The sequence below is a fragment of the Archocentrus centrarchus genome, chromosome 19 (assembly GCF_007364275.1).
Source record: "Archocentrus centrarchus isolate MPI-CPG fArcCen1 chromosome 19, fArcCen1, whole genome shotgun sequence".
Lineage (NCBI taxonomy): Eukaryota > Metazoa > Chordata > Actinopteri > Cichliformes > Cichlidae > Archocentrus > Archocentrus centrarchus.
This window is the reverse complement of record NC_044364.1, coordinates 8,404,131-8,420,326: the sequence shown is the minus strand read 5'-3', so window position 1 is coordinate 8,420,326 and position 16,196 is coordinate 8,404,131. Positions and strand designations below refer to the sequence as shown.

The window sequence follows — 16,196 nt, the reverse complement described above, 5'->3', positions numbered from 1 at the left end:
ATTAACCACATTTTTTGGAAAGCCAAGTTCATTTTCACTAGCTGCAGCCAGGCCTGATTACCGCCAGACCTGCTGAATCAAGAAATCACTTAAATAGAACCTTTCATAAAAAGAACATCATACCAACAGTTAAACATAATGGTGGTAGTGTGATGATCTCGGGTGGCATCAGAACCTCACTGTAATTGACAGAACTGTGAATTCTGCTCTCTACCAGAAAATCCTGAAGGATTGTGTCAAACACACTTAGGTTATGCAGCAGGACAATGATCCAAAACACACCAAGTCCACCTCTGAATAGCTCAGAAAAAGGTGCCTAATCAAAGTCTGGACTTAGTTCAGATTGAGATCCTTTAGCATGAGCTTAAACAATCCATTCATGCTTGAAAACCCACCGATGTGGCTGAATTAAAACAACTGTGCAAAGAAGAGCGGTATAAAATTCCTCCACGGCAACATGAAAGACTCATTGCCAGTTATTGCAAGTGTTTGACTGCAGTTCTTGCTGCCAAGGATGGCAAAACTAGTCATGAGGTTTAGGGGACAATTACTTTTACACACAAGGCCAGGTAGGCTTGGATAGCTTTTCCCCTTTAAAATACTGTCAAATACTGTGAAATAACACTGAAAGCTGATGACAGTACCACAACAGCCTTTTATAGGCCGAGGGGTAAAGACTGCATTTTGTATTTATTTGAGTAATCTTTGTCTAATATTAAAATTAGTTTGATCTTACACTTTTTTTTTTTTTTTACATACATACAGAAAAAACAAAATCAGGAAGAAAGAAATCAGGAAGGGGCAAATACTTTTTCGCATAGTGCCAGGTAGGTTTGGATAGCTTTTGTCTGCTAATAAATGAAATCATTGTTAAAAAACTTGCATTTTGTATTTACTCGGGTTATCTTTGTCTAATATTAAAATGTATTTGATGATCTGAAACACTTGAGTGTGATAAATGTGCAAAAAACTAAAAAAAATCAGGAAGGGCGCAGATACTTTTTCACAGCACTGTACAGGTATAGGTGTTGTGCACCTCAGCTGTTAAAAATGTGCACAGCTTATCGGAAGTTACATCTCAGCAAATCCAAAACAATCTAGTCTCAGAATAACTTCCTACTTTGCTATCGTGAGAAGTAATGTGACTCAAGCCTGATGCATGAAAGATGACGCAAACAGTAGTGAATAATGCTATAAGTTTCTTGGAAGAATGAAAGGCTCACAAAGAAGAAGAGCTGAAAATGGTCAATTTGATTCTTTCCAGTGGCAAATGGCTTAAACTGAGCGCATGAGAGGTCAAATGCATCATGCCAGTGTCAGTCTGAACACTTCCTTGATTCATTTAATTCCAAGGAACGTTTGGTTTTAAAGAGTAAAATCAAAGGAAAAGACTGTACGAGACAGCATGTCACCTAAAAGTCAAGGACAATGTGAATGAGAGGAAGCAGCACAGTGTGGGTTGAATAAGACATTTCAACCTGGATGTGACACAGTGCTTTCAAAAGCAGGAGGGACTTTGATACTGAGAATATCACCTTTGTTCAAAGTGTGTTACATGTTTAACATGTCATCCAAGGATACTGCCAGTTTCATTATCAGAGAGAGGAAGGCTATTTTGTAGTTCACACAGTCATGCAGCTCACCCACACATCCGTGACTCAGGTGATTTGAACTTTTAATGCACACACATCACACAGACATACTGTCTCTAGTGCTTCCACCAGATATTTCCTCAAATAAACGTGCTACATGAAATTAATCTGACTTCTGGTTTACAAGCCAAAGTCACACTTAAGTATAAGAACCTTTGTTGATTCAAAGACTTGCATCATAGAGACAAGTCCCTGAAGATACAGGTTAGTACTGCAGGAAATGCATATTTCTGTGGGTGGAGATATGCGGGAATCATACACAATACAAATGTTTAAAAAAAAAAAATATGAGCAGCAGTAAAAAATAGCCCTCAATGAGGAACTTAGTAAAGCTGTCATCAGGCCTATTAAACTGTTTGGAATATCCAGCCAGTGGAGTATGCTGTTTTCCCATTTGTTTGTTTTTATGCTATTTTCCCATTTGGGTAATACTTGTACGTGCGAAAGCACATCTACAGCTGAATTCAGGCCGAGTTCCCTGAATCACGTACTCTCCTAAAGATACTATCAGATCATTGATGAAATCACATAAATTTCTCAAACAAACACACACACACACATGCAGGAACTAACACACACATCCTTTTAGTGACCTGATTTGATGTTTGTAAGAATGGAAAAGGGGCACTCGCTTTGGACTAAACTGGCAGGGAGACCTCGAGTGTGTGTGTGTGTGTGTGTGTCTGTGTGTGTGATTCAGAGTATGTTTAGAAAAGTACATCCCCTCAGAACACACCCGCACACTAACAGAAACAGTTACATATATACATTGAAGAGTTCCTTCCCTCAACAGAGACACACAAAAAAGTCCTTAATCATGTCCTGTGTTTTACATATAATTCATGTACTTACATAAACAGTGAGTTTACTCTGTTTAAATGATGCATTTACAGATTTTAAAATGTAGCAGCCCAGTTCCAAAGATCATTGGAGTATCACCATTTATCATTACTGACTTGTCAAGTGTCTAATTAAAAAGGCTCTCATCACTTATCATTAACAGTATTAAAGATGAATGAAAAATGAAGGCTGAGGTGCTTTAACCGCGCACTCTTTTTAACAGTCAGAAAAGGCCAAGTATGGAAATTTGTTTCTGCTACTGAAAAAAAAAGCTATTGTGATAGCACCTTTGACCTTAAGAGTCAAAGGTGCTGAGTGAAATGAGATGAAATGAAAAGCAACAATGCCTCATTTTGCCTATCTCCCACTGCAGAGGATTGTAGCGCATTCTAAGAAGAGAAAAGTCTGTGGTAACAATGCTACCCCCCCCCCCCCCCCCCCCTTCCAATGTGCTTTGCTTTGCCTTTGAACTAAAGTCCCCATGAAAACAATTAGAGGAGTGATGACATTTATCAGACAAGAGCAAATACCATCCTCCATGTCTCCTCTACAAGCAAATACCACCAGGCAGACACATGCATCACTGATGTGCACACACCGACACCTTACCTCTTGATGAGCTTGATAGACTTAAAGGCTTCATCCATGTCACCGATAGTCAGGTAGAAGCTGAAGTTGACCATGGCGTCCCGAGTGGCCTTCTCACAGTTCTCCAAGCCTACAAAGTCTCTGAGAGCTTGCCGGGACACCATGTGGGGCACCTGGGAAGGCGGCCCTGTCTTTGGCTGGGTTTGGTGTGATGATGCTGAAACCTCAGTTAACCCATGATTCTTCTCACCTGGCTGGTAGAAATATGTAGCGGTAAGATCAGCAAGCACATGAGTCAGACCCATGTAAGCATGTTGTGAAGTGAGAACATAAAAATAAATGCAAAATATAAAATGGAAACAGAGGAACTGGAGATTGAGTAGGAGGGATCACAAAACATGTCTATCTGTAAAGTACGTTAGTACAGATTAGAGAGCTGTAGATATTTCACAGATGCACTTGTGCGGCTAGTAATTTTCAGTTTTATTTCTTATATGGAGCACAAGGCATACACAATCACAGCACAATCAAGAACACTGAAGCTTTCTGAACGAACCGTAGGGAAAAGACACTTACTTCAGGCAGAAATACATCACCCCTCCGAAATAATAGCTGGGGTGTATTGGACCAAACACAGATTGCATATAAGAATAATGACAAATGTAAATAAAAACACATGACACAAGGACATTTTAAGCAACAGATTTCTATGCGGAGCGCCCCACTGAACAGACAAACACACACACATGCTCTCAGTCCTCACCTTGCAGCTATAATAATAGTAGGGCACATCCAGAGCGAGGAGGGCCTGCATGCCCGGAGGTCTGGGGGAGCAGTCTTGTAGAAGGAGCCCATGCTCCTGTGTGCAAAAGAATGTCACCACCGACACATCCACCTGAGTGAAAGGAAGGCATCACACTCTTAAACTACTCCTTATTCATTTAATTACACCTGTTAAAACTATTTAGAAAATAATCCCATCGTAACAGCTGCTAAATGCACAAATCAACAGTGTACCTGGGTTTTAGTTCTTACTTTTGCCCATTTAGTGAGAGTGTTTATTATTTTTTTAAAGTCAAAGCTACCAGCTGTCTCAGTGTTTAGGAGTAGTCTTTACCAGATCCAAGTAACTATTTGATGTGGATTCAAAGCTGACTGGCACAGTCTCGCAAACAAAAAGATGAGCTTCACTCTCATCCCAGAAATGAGATACAGGACAGCGACCACTGAGAGACCACTGCTGCCTGGAAAACAGAACAGAGTAAGTATAGTATGTGACCAAAGAAAACAGTAACACGTACAGAAACAATAAAAACAGACAAAAGCTGTTTCAGTTACTTTTCACTTTCTTCTGGCTGTGAGATACCACTCGAAGGTCTGCCAGTGAAAAAGTCAAAGTGTGTCACAGTGTCCATCTCAACATCATAAAAGTATACTTTATGATCAGGCCGCCCATTAACCTGAGTGGAAACAATCACATTCAGTTCAGTTAAGTTAAATATGAGTACTCTGAAATAAAGATATTGCATTTCCAATATGAAATAGAAAGCAAAGTTTGATGCGCTTATTGTACGCTCACCTGAGTGATTAGGATGCTGACTTGGCTACCATTAGCGTTACACTTAACAGACCTTAGGGCTCCCAGATTGGGAATCTGGTCAGCTAGGTTCTTGGCGCTGCAGTGAGCTTTGGCATCTCTACAAAGACAGAGAGAATGCTGAGAAAGACTCATTAAACAATACATGAAAAAGAGATTTTTTTTTAAATGGCTTTAATCAGGATAACATCTATAAATGCTAACCTTCTGGAGAGGTCGAACACTCTGATGTTTGCTGTGTCTGTGCCTACCACCAAATAAGACTGGCACACACTCAGTAGTACAGGGTTTCCCTCGGCCTTGGAGAAGGTTAAAAGTTGCTTCACTGTGCCCTGGAAGCAAGAAACCCAAATGTGTTTACATTCTACTAAAATCTCTGACTCAACATCATTTGAGGTCCCTTCTCACTTCACAATGAAAGTGTTGCCAAATATCTGCATTCATACAAATAGACAAGGCAAACAGACCTGGGGTGTGCGGATTTGTACTCGGTTTGGTTCTACAGTGTAAAGATTCTCGCCATGTACAGCCACCACGTGGGAATCACAAGGAAATGATCCTGTGAATCCGAAACAGGGACAACAGAGAAAGTAGGTGTGGTGAAATTAAGAAGAAAACTGCACAAAGGAAGGACGAGTTATATCTGTAACTTGCTGTTTAGACTGTTTATTCGGTGAATATGGTACCTGTATTGCGCAGACTCGTCCCTGAAAGTTCATACACAGTGACCTGCTTGCCATTCCAGACTGTCACTGAGTGCTGTCAGTATGACAAGAGGAAGTTATGTTGACATGACATTAATTTAAATTTCTGCTTGGCATCACGAGCAATACTTTGTGGAGGCCTTGATCTCTACACTTACCTTTGTAACACACACCCCTCTAACGTGTATGTCCGACTGCAGAGAAAAGTGCAGACCTGTGTGGAACTGAGTGATGTTGAGCTGCGTCGGGGAAAGCTGCACTGCTGCCACCTGCTGGCTGAAGTGAGCTGACATCACATGCTCACACAAGACCAGCACTGTATTTGAATTGTTTGCTGCCAGGAGATTCAGGCTGGAGCCCCACTGAAGGAGAGATTACACTGAAATTTCTAAACAGAACATTACAGATGGTTTGTGACTGATAATTTTTTAATAATTAACATAATTTCACCTAACCATCCCTAACCCACCCATGTCTTTGGACTGTTGGGGTGAAGCCAGAGTACCCAGAAAGAACCCACACAGACACAGGCAGAACATGCCAACGCCACACAGAAAGGCCTTCAGCCTGGATTCCAATGCAGTCCTTCTTGCTGTGGGGTGAGAGCGCTAACCACCACACCACCGTACTGCATTAGCTAGGTTAACAAGTGATTCTAAATTGGTTGTGGGTGTTAATGTGAATGTCAACTGACATGACATGAGCCTAAACACCCCACTCCATGACACTGAATTTGATAAGAAGATGGAAGAAGATGGATGGATGGAACAGAAGTGATGTATGAATGCTGGTCCAGACATTACCTCTAGCTGAGTGACATTTCCTCCAATTTCTGTGGGTGTCTGCAGCTTCCACTGGGCCTTAGTCTCACCTCTGTAGCTAGCTGACTGCACCACCATCCTCCACATTGCTATGCGACCATTGGTGGTGCCAGCTGCTAGGATTTCTGGGAGTTGCACAATTTTATACAAATTTTTTTTTTTTTATCTACATATTTAAGAACATTCAGGAATATAGTGGAGGGTAAGAGAAACTTGTTTTACTTTTACATTTTGTGAAAATTTCACCATTACCTTTGCCTGCACAGTATGAAACGCAGTTGATCATCTCTCCCCTTTCATATCCCAGAGTTTCATCAAGAGACAAAACATAGTTGTCATCTCTCTCCAAATCCCACAGCCTAAAATATTCAAGAAGCAGATTATTACTCAATGTACTGATTGAAATGTATTGAAATGTACAATATGTTTCAATACATTTCAATACATTTCAATCAGTACATTGATTGAAATGTATTGAAATGTACAATATGTTTGTTTTTTAAATTAAAAACAGCGTGTGTATACTGACCTAATGACCTGTTCCCCGGTTGCAGTGATGAGGAGGCTGTCTTCTGTCCACACAATCTCTAAATTCTGCCCGGATTTGCTACTCAATTTACCCTGTTGCAAAAAAAAGTCATATATTAGTCCACACTGATCTTTAGTCCTGATGCTGAATAAAACAGACACAAATATTAAGTATAGTATGAATTAAAGTAATTGCAGAATTGATAACTGGAGTCATGTTGATATTACTGGTTAAGATACAAGTGGTATTTTTATTAATCTTTCAGTATACCTTCATAATCTCCTGTGCTCCACCCTCAGGTCTGAGAGCATACTGTGACAACATGAGGTTCTCCGTGATCACTGCAAGGGCCTCAGTTTTCTCAAGGTAGAGAAGTTTCTTGATGGAGCCCTCCACACAAAGAAGTACACTTGTCTTACAATACTCATCCACACTATGGACTTTACCTATATGCATAGGACACAGGATTAAAGATTAAACAAGTGGAGTATCTTTCAGATTCCTCACTCTCTAAAATCAGAAATATTTTATTTACTTTTATTTATAACTGTTCAAAAATGAAGACTAGTGGGCACAAAATTAAAAACAGCAATGAAAAAACGAATTGCGTCTTAAAGAAAGTGTAATCAAATATGTTCAAAATAAGAAGCTTAATTATAATTTACAAACTCAAACAATAATCACAAACTCTTACCATCTGCAGTGCTGACATAGAATCCAAGACCCTCCTGTGGGCCCATCTTCAGAGGTGCCCCCTTCCAGCTGAACTTGTCCAGAGCGCGCTCATCTCCTCTCACTGATGCCCGAGCCAGCATTGCCACATCACTGTCAAACAAGAAACACAGTATTCAGTTTAAAAAAAAGGCATAGTGACAGTGATATCACATGCTTTCAACTTAATCTTATATCTAAGACTTCAGAAGGAAAAAGTGTCCAGCTCCTTACTCTCCAGGTGTGGAAGGTCTGAAGATGCAGCAAGTTACAGGTTTCTTATATTCATGTTTTGCGAGGTGGTTTCCATGAAGCCTCCCTCTGGCGTCTACCTTCCATACAGCCAGAGCTCCAGACTGTCAATAATAACAATAACAACAACAACAGTAATAACAGTTACTTTGCACAGCACTTTCAAAATGGTTACAAAAAATAAATAAAATCACAGTCAAAAATTTTTTTAAAAATAGTTCAAACAGTTAAAACACCAACAATCTCAGTCCTTCTGAGAACAGAAAATACTTGACTTGGGTTTGTAAAAAGTCAGGCTGCAGGAACAGTTAGGAGAGCATGACCTGAGGAATGCAGGCAGCAACTTGGTTCATAAGAAGTGAATAAATCTATAACATATATATGACTGAGCCCACGTAAGGCTTCAAATGTACCCTGTAAGGCTATATCTGATAGCGAGGCTATGACTGATGTGGTCTTGTCTCTTTGAGTTTGTTAAAAGTCTGGCAGCTGAGGTCTGAATGAACAGGAAGTGGAAGATGAACTTCTGGGACCTGAGAAGAGGGAATTACAAAAGTCCAAATATCATGAGATAAAAGTATGGGTGAGTTTTTTTCAATGTCCACTTTAAATTAAAAAAAATAAAAAGATTCTGCCATAAACAATGACACTAAAAGTATGCTGTACACATATAAGAAATATGAAGGTTAAGTAGTTTCCACAATTGGATTTGCGTACATAACCAACTTGATATGTGCCAAGATTTCTTTTTTAGGCTCATATTTAATATGTATTTTTGGCAAAGCACAGTTATGCTAAAAAATAAAGTATACCCTCTTTCAATTCTAAGGTTTTATGTACAAAATATGATAAAAATCCTTTTGTCTTTCTCAGGTTCTAAAATTATTAAAATACAACCTCAGATGAACAACAACATATGACATATTACATTGTGTCATTATATTTATTTGACTAAAAATGAAGCCAAAATGTAGAAACCGTATGTGAACTAAAAACTAAAAACACCCTTATTGTGTCCACAGGAATTAAACAGCCAGGTGCTGCTGATCAAACGCACTTGATAAACTGATCATAAGCAGATGTAAGCACCTCTATAAAAGCAGATGTTCTGGCTGTTTGTGGGTCTGGAGCATTCAGGTGCACGTTAACACAATGCCAAGGAGGAAAGACATCAGCAATGATCTTAGAGAAGAAATTGTTGCTGCACAGCAATCTTGTAAGAGTTATAGGGCCATGTACAAATAAGTCCACCATTCCACAGTTCATTCACAAGTGGAAAATATTCAAGACCAACACCTAACTTCCCAGGAGTGGATGTCCCAGCAAATTCACCCCAAGCTCAGATTGTGCAATGCTCAGAAAAAAGTGCAAAAAACCCAGAGGTACCATAAGATTTCCAGAGCAATGCCTTTTCAACAGATGATACCAAAGTGGAGATGTCTGGCTATAATGTACAGCACCACATTCATCGAAAACCCAATGCAACATATCAACACAAACACCTCATACCAATAACGGTGGAGGAAGTGTGATGATTTGGGCTTCTTTTGCAGCCACAGGACCTGGACACCCTGTAGTCATTGAATTGACCATCAACTCCTCTATATAGTAAGGTTTTCTAGAGTCCTAGAGTCAGATGTGAGAGTGAAAATGAGTCATGCAACAGGCCATTGATCCCAAGCTCTCCAGCAAACCTACAACAGAATGGCTGAAAAAGAAAAGAATCAACATGCTGCAATGGCTCAGTCAAAGTCCAGACCTAAACTTGCCTGAAAAGCTGTGAGGGTACCTTAAGAGAGCTGTGCATAAACAAATTCCTGCACACCTCAATGAACTGAAGCAACATAGCAAAGAGGAGTGGGCCAAAATTCCTCCACAACAATGTGAGAGACTGACAAAGTCATACAGAAAATTATTACTTCAAGTTAATGCCGCTAAAAGCTATTGAATCATGGGGTTTACTTAATTTTCTACTCACTGCTTCTGCATTTTGTATTAAGGGTATGCTTTCTTTTTACCACGACTGCATACCCAGAAAAATTGTCTGTTTATCCTATATTAAAACAGTCCCATCAGCCACAAATATATCAGTAATTAAAGGACATGTAATATAATATATGGTGGCATGTCTCTGTAGGATGTTACTGTACCACACTCACCTCATCACCGGTTACCAAGCGGCTACCGTAGCCACTCCACTCCAGCAGTGTGATGCAGGCTGCGTGTATGCCAGGCAACACTGTTTGATCTCCAGAGGGGTGTGTCAGCAGCACTACCTCTCCCTTATCCCAGCCTAGTGCCAAAACTGGCTTTGTGGGATGCCAGCGCATCACAGTGGGCCGGTGAGGACGACCTACGTGGCAGCTCTCCACATGCTCCCCCTGTGCATGAGCCAAAAAAAATTTTTTTTAAATTGCATGTCTGACAGGTGTGTTGTAACTGAAAATATGTACATACAGTGAATAAAAGAGGAGTGTTCCATGTTTTTCTGTCACGGGTTACCTGCTGCAGATAGAGGTCTACCTTCCCACCGATGGCAGGACTGCTTGAGGCCACAGCCAGTATAGGAAGATTCGAGTGCCAGGTCAACTTATAGGGTACATCACTGCTGTCAGGGGCCTCAATACGGTGATCAAAATACACCGCCATGTCCCCCGTGTACTTCTCTACATCAGGAAGAACAAACAAGAGATGGGTTAATTTTCAAGTTAACTCTAAGATCTAAGGTCACATATCAGCTTCAAATTCACAGTTAGGTAACTGTATAAATTATTTTTTATTTTTTGGTAGTTGGCATAGCTAATGGATGCATGTAAACAGTAAACAATAAACAACGCAGACCTAAATGAAACTATAAATTCACCGTAATACTCAACAAAACCAGCTAAAAATTACGTTATTACCGTTACAAGAGACGACGAAAACAAATTAGCTCCCACTAGCTGCTAACATTAGCTAAGCTAGATAAGCTAGTCAAAGTTAGCATTTATGACTGGTCCTCGATAACGTTTAGCGAAGTCGACCTTGTTGTCGAAACCCACCTCACAGTCACTTTCTTCAAAACTGACGCCAACTTATCTGTAGAGAATGGAAAGGGCTTCAGACATCGACCGCTACTTCCAGTGTTGTCGTGTAGCCTCTGGTGTGAGCATAAAGCGTCTCTCCCAGTTGCCCCTGACAACCCCACAGGCTGCACAGGAGGCGGAGTTAACGGAAACGACGAAAAAACCCGAGCGGTGCCGAAGGAAGACTTAAAATCGAGCGCAGTGTTAAATTCTGATGCGGCTCTCATAGGCTTTATTTATTTTAAAGGACTGTGTTTGTTCTACAAGCATATTTAACACTGACAAACCGAAAATGCCTTGAACTGTGTGTCATTTCCATGTTGGCTCTGTGCAGGTGGAGAAATTCTCACTCTGTGTTTTCACTGCTTACATTAGAGAGGCTCACATTATACAATGTATTGAAGGGAGGGATGGGCTTAGAGCCCACCTTTACAAAGAATCTGACCTCTGACCTGTATCTACAACACTCTGACCTGACCTTCAGCACCACTTGTTTCTTCATCAGCATGATTCTGTCACTATTGTAGATGCTTCAGGTGTAGGTGTTTGTGTCACTGTCATTCGGGTGTTTTGGGGTCAGACTGAGGTCTCCAGTTCTCAGCAGGTCTTCATTCATTTTTGTGCGGCCACAGTAAAAATCATCCTGCTTCATCTCAGTGGAGGGCCACAATAATATATATATATATATATATATATATATATATATATATATATATATATATATATATATATATATATATATATATATATATATATATATATATATATATATATATACTTTTTTTAAAAACACATCACAGCATCACACAGTGAGGCCTGACAGTGGAAGGTCCTTTTTCTTTATCAGTGTTTTTTTTTTTCTCAACTTCCAAAATATGATTATCATATTTTGTGGACAGTGTGATAAGTTTCCCCACTTATCAAATCCCACTTTAACCCCTGAACACAAAGATAACCCTGTGAAGACTAAATCATCACTGGTGATAACCACAGCCTTACAATAAATTTTTATTGTCCCTTGATTGCCAAAGACTGACTTGCACCTCACAGTTAACCTGAGTGGCTGTTGTAATCCACTCTCTAGTCCAGAAGGTGGCGTTAATGCGCCTAGTCCCGGGCTTGCTATTAGTCAGTCCATACACTAGGAGGCAAACTTCGTTTTTCGTGACGTACAAACTGACCCCTGCCCTCCTGTCGTCATCCACCCTGACGCTCACGTTTTCCAACCGTGACCTCAGACTGTCGACGGACCTTAGCACGCTTCGTAGCTGCGGCTTTAGCGAAACCGGAAAGTACAAGGGCAGAGACACATTATCCCGACTGCTGCAGCGGTTCTTGTTCCTTATAACTCGTGGAGCGGAGTCAGCCCAAAGAAGAAATGGCCGGAGTCGAGGAGCTGTCCCCCGCTGCGGGCCCGGTGTCCACCCGGCCCCCAGAGGACGAGATTGACGACGACGAAGATGAAGATGTGAGTGCCTTGTTATTCCTGGGATCTTGTAAAAAAAACTGAATGAGTGCAGGACTTTAGCATCGTTTTGTTTGAACTGTTAGCCCCCCCAACCGGACAAACAAGGCTAACCAGCTAGCTACCTACCTGTGTCTGTGTTAACAACGCTGCGAGCTGAAAACCAGCTTCACTATAGACTAGAGGTGTAACGGTTATAGAGTCCGTGAACAGATCACGCGGTTATTGTATCGAAAATACAAAAAAAAAAAAAATAGATCTAAGTAAATTCGATTTCTGTCTGTATTTTAACCCTCTGTACCTACTACTGTCAATTCATCTATCCATCTCTTCCGCTTATCCTTTTCAGGGTCGCAGGAGGGGGGCTGCATGTTCTTATTAATTAGAGGTGCTTCTTTATTCTCTGTTGCACACAGTCTTTAATTAAAATAAAGTTGTTTTATTTTTGTATTTGTCCATAAGCTGGATGAGACAATGGTGGAGAGATTGTGGGGCCTGACGGAGATGTTCCCTGAAACCGTGCGCACAGCTGCAGAGGTGTCTGCACAGTGCTCAGTCTCTCTGGTTAAGAAGTTTTACAGGTATGGCTGTGTGTGTGTGTTTCTTTTCATTCTGTCAGTGAATGTGTTTATTATAACCTGAAGGTAAGCCGCAGTTAATGGACATAGCAGTTAGAAATTATGTACAAGTAAGCGTTCCATAACTTTTACCTTAAATCTTTTGGTTAAAATGTACTCTAAGCAAGCGCGACAACATAAGGAAAGGGGGGGAAAAAAAAAAAAAAAAAAAACACAACAGCTACACAAGCCACAACAGCAAACCATGACTTTATTTACATGTCACGAAATATATTTATCCATCCATGGATTATCTGTGGCTTACCTAGGTCTGGGTCACAGGGGCAGCAGTCTAAGCAGATAGACTTCCCTCACTCCAGCCATTTCCTTTTGCTCTTCTGGGGGAGGCCAAGGCATTCCCAAGCCAGCTGAGAGATGTAATCCTTCCAGTGTGACCTGGGTCTGCCCTGGGGCCTCCTCCTGGTGGGACAAGTCTGAAACACCTCACCAAGAAGGTGCCCAGGAGGCATCATTGTCAGATACCCAAACTGTCTCAACTGGCTCCTTTCAAAGCTTATTTCCACCACATGTATCTGCGATGGCATTTTTTTGGGTCACTACCCAAAGCTTGTGATCATAGGTGAGGGTAGGAAGGTAGATCGACCGGTAAATCAGCAGCTTCGCTTTTACACTCAGCTCTCTTCCCCACAACAGGCTTGCACTACATCACCACTGACACCGCACCAAGCTGCAAAATATAATACTTGGAATTAAAAATGCTTTGTATAATCAAAGCAGCTAGTTTTATGGCATCAAATGTCACGTTACCAACCTCTGTAAACACTTTCCTTAACAGTTTACGGGCTTGTTCGCTAATTTCAGGTCCTAATGAGTACAACAGGAAGTTGATTTTGTAGACTTTGGTCCCCCATTAGAATCATAAAGGAGGATAGACTGGGATATGCTCTTTGTTTCAACGCATTGCCACAGTGCTGGGCTAATGGGTGCACGGTGTTCTCAGTTCCATGGTCATATTTGCTCTCCACGCATGCGATGCAGTTTCAGAAAGCTAAGATGGTGACTGTGGATTTTATATACAGTCGATGATGCTGACTTATATTTCATACATGATTTGAACCTTACTCTGGTAGATTAAGGTCCTCTGATTAACCAGTTTGTTTCTAAGTGATTGGCTGTGATAGGAGCTTAATTTTTTTTTTCCTGAAGCCTGAACACAGTCAAGAGCAGATGTAGGAGCCTCAGTGCCCACCAAACCAATCGAATTACAGTATTTTGAAATGTTTATATGTCATTTGAAATGAATTTTTTTTTTTTTTTTTTCTGGGAACGTCTCTGATAGTGGAACTGTTTTGAACATTTAGATTTGAGATGCCTTATAGCATGGTTGTAGTAACATTAGTCTTTGCATAGTATATTTCACCAAAAGGTCACGTGCTACAAGTTACTTCATAAATTTGTGATCTGTCTTAAAAAATTGCACTACTTGGTCCAAACCATAACCCAGGCTGACATATTTTAAACAATAGCTACTAATCAGGTTGGTCTCTTGTTTCAGTTTTTCCCGCTCTGCGCTCTGGGTCGGCACTACCTCCTTCATGATCCTGGTGCTGCCTGTTGTTTTTGAGACAGAAAGACTACAGCTGGAGCAGCAGCAGCTACAACAACAGAGACAGGTGAGCTTTAATGCACTTGGGTTAACCACCAGCTGATAGAGAACAGGCATGGGTTAACTATGATGTAGTTAATTAGTACTTGTTTAGAGGGAAACCAAACCTAAGTATGGGAAAGTATTTATTTTAATAATTGAAAATTGCAGAGGATGCATCAATGATCAGTTCTTTCTCCTCTAGATCCTGTTGGGACCCAACACTGGAATGTCCGGTGGGATGCCGGGCATGATGCCTCCTGCACCTGGCAAAATGTGATGAGACTGGAAGGGCCGACATGAGCCTGAGATCTGCTGTTGACAATGCAGCGGGGTCACTTGCAAGGAGAGACAGAGAGACCACAGAGAAGAGCGAAGAACTGAAGTTTAAAGGGAGGAGAAAAAGGCAGAAGCTGTATGTCAGCAGCATTCAGATCACTCCAGCGTATTGCGGAGGAGGACGTGATGTGTGTCCAGCACTTCTGTCTCGCTGTCTCTCCTTACTCCCAATGTCATGCAGAGACTGATTTTCAGAAGCACTGCTTCTGTTTTTTTGTTCTTTTTTTAAAATAAATCCTTATCAGCATAAATAATGTCTTCTTAGGGGATACCAGGTGCAGGTGGATACAGTGAAAAGATAAATGTGGAGGTTAGCGGTGGTCTATCTTGGTGTTTGTAGTAAGAAGAACGGTACTTTTATTGGCAGTTCTGTTGATCTTGATATGCTGATTGGTTCCACTTGTATGTGAAGAGTGAAGTTAGAATATCTAATGATATGTGACAAGTTTTATTAAGTTATAGGAAGAGTGTCTACAGTGGCCTCTTGAAGTTCTATAAACTTGATTACACATTTCTTTTCCCCCTGTGTGCTGTAGGTCTGTTTGACTCAATTCACCAGTGTACTATGTGCATAGTATGTCAGTTTAATGCCTTTCACCTGGAACCTTCCATGGTTATTGGTTTTATCATGTCCCCCTGGATAAATGACTCTGACACTCTGACGTGTCCAGTCTTAACAGAATGTAATTTTGTTTTTTCTGTTGTCATTCATGCGACAAGTCTTTTATCATCCTCACTGATCAATCCCACGCCTCTGTGTTGTGTTCAACTTGACTGCCAGAATTAAAACACCAAATTAGAAGATCTTGTGTTTACTTTCACCTTATTTTTGTGTGCTTGATCAAATATCTTACAGCATGCAAATGTCCGCAATCTGGCTGAAATACTTATATTCATATTTATTAGATGGTCAATGAGAGGGATTAATGAAGCTACATGAACAGTGATCATGGAGTTTTGCTGCCTATTATTTATTTTTATTATTTAACCTCTATACAGGTAGTTATTTCATCACATTTAAATCAAAAAGTCTTAGCAAATGGCAACAGACATTTTTATTTATTTTGGCTTATAAGTAATGCTAATAATAATGTAACGTTGTAAACACACTTCCACAGTCGGCGATGTTCACAACAAAGGTCGTCTTTATTAGCAGAAAAACGGCTGCTGTAGGCCACAGCCACGCCAACCACAACTACAACAACGGAACAGCAACACACACACAGGCAAGCTCTCGGTCTTTTCTCTCTCTCCATGCTGCCTTCACGAACCTCCCGAACAGTCCGAAATCCCACAACATCAACACGCTCTCTAACTAAGAGAATCGCTACAATAATAATTTTGTTTGTCAGTGATATGTCATCTTCACCTAAAAAGCCCCATTGTTTTCAAATTTAGCATTTTCAAAAC

The 16,196-nt window shown here is 40.7% G+C and overlaps 2 protein-coding genes across 4 annotated transcripts in view; one reads left to right on the top strand and one right to left on the bottom strand.

Moving 5' to 3' along the window:
- The window catches only part of ift140 (intraflagellar transport 140 homolog (Chlamydomonas)), a 28,573-nt gene extending 17,696 nt beyond the window's left edge, over positions 1-10,877 (bottom strand). Inside the window, exons 1-18 of one of the 3 annotated variants that reach the window (XM_030754683.1) lie at positions 10,736-10,877; positions 10,197-10,360; positions 9,854-10,075; positions 7,677-7,798; positions 7,426-7,556; positions 7,002-7,177; positions 6,732-6,823; positions 6,455-6,561; positions 6,185-6,327; positions 5,540-5,743; positions 5,364-5,436; positions 5,145-5,236; positions 4,882-5,009; positions 4,660-4,777; positions 4,419-4,540; positions 4,198-4,324; positions 3,844-3,975; positions 3,102-3,334 (exon numbers count right to left, since the gene is read on the bottom strand). In XM_030754683.1, the coding sequence (XP_030610543.1) occupies positions 3,102-3,334; positions 3,844-3,975; positions 4,198-4,324; positions 4,419-4,540; positions 4,660-4,777; positions 4,882-5,009; positions 5,145-5,236; positions 5,364-5,436; positions 5,540-5,743; positions 6,185-6,327; positions 6,455-6,561; positions 6,732-6,823; positions 7,002-7,177; positions 7,426-7,556; positions 7,677-7,798; positions 9,854-10,075; positions 10,197-10,343 (2,369 nt within the window). In that variant the 5' untranslated portion in view covers positions 10,344-10,360; positions 10,736-10,877. Of the gene's footprint in view, positions 1-3,101; positions 3,335-3,843; positions 3,976-4,197; positions 4,325-4,418; positions 4,541-4,659; positions 4,778-4,881; positions 5,010-5,144; positions 5,237-5,363; positions 5,437-5,539; positions 5,744-6,184; positions 6,328-6,454; positions 6,562-6,731; positions 6,824-7,001; positions 7,178-7,425; positions 7,557-7,676; positions 7,799-8,107; positions 8,229-9,853; positions 10,076-10,196; positions 10,361-10,735 lie in introns of those variants that run through there. The other 2 variants (XM_030754684.1, XM_030754685.1) reach the window with 2 other exon arrangements.
- Positions 10,878-11,943: 1,066 nt separating this feature from the next.
- tomm22 (translocase of outer mitochondrial membrane 22 homolog (yeast)) lies at positions 11,944-15,590 on the top strand. The gene is made up of 4 exons (XM_030754883.1): positions 11,944-12,227; positions 12,687-12,805; positions 14,358-14,475; positions 14,653-15,590. Exons 1-4 carry the CDS (start codon positions 12,138-12,140, stop codon positions 14,725-14,727), a joined length of 402 nt encoding a protein of 133 aa, XP_030610743.1. The 5' UTR covers positions 11,944-12,137; the 3' UTR covers positions 14,728-15,590.
- The last annotated feature ends 606 nt before the right edge of the window (positions 15,591-16,196 follow it).

What these genes read in the sequence shown, in the direction of transcription:
- tomm22 (XM_030754883.1), top strand. Translation starts at nt 12,138, where the DNA reads ATGGCCGGAGTCGAGGAGCTGTCCCCCGCTGCGGGCCCGGTGTCCACC. An exon ending in ACGACGACGAAGATGAAGAT is followed by an intron (nt 12,228 to 12,686) that starts GTGAGTGCCTTG and finishes TTTGTCCATAAG; the next exon opens with CTGGATGAGACAATGGTGGA. An exon ending in CTGGTTAAGAAGTTTTACAG is followed by an intron (nt 12,806 to 14,357) that starts GTATGGCTGTGT and finishes CTCTTGTTTCAG; the next exon opens with TTTTTCCCGCTCTGCGCTCT.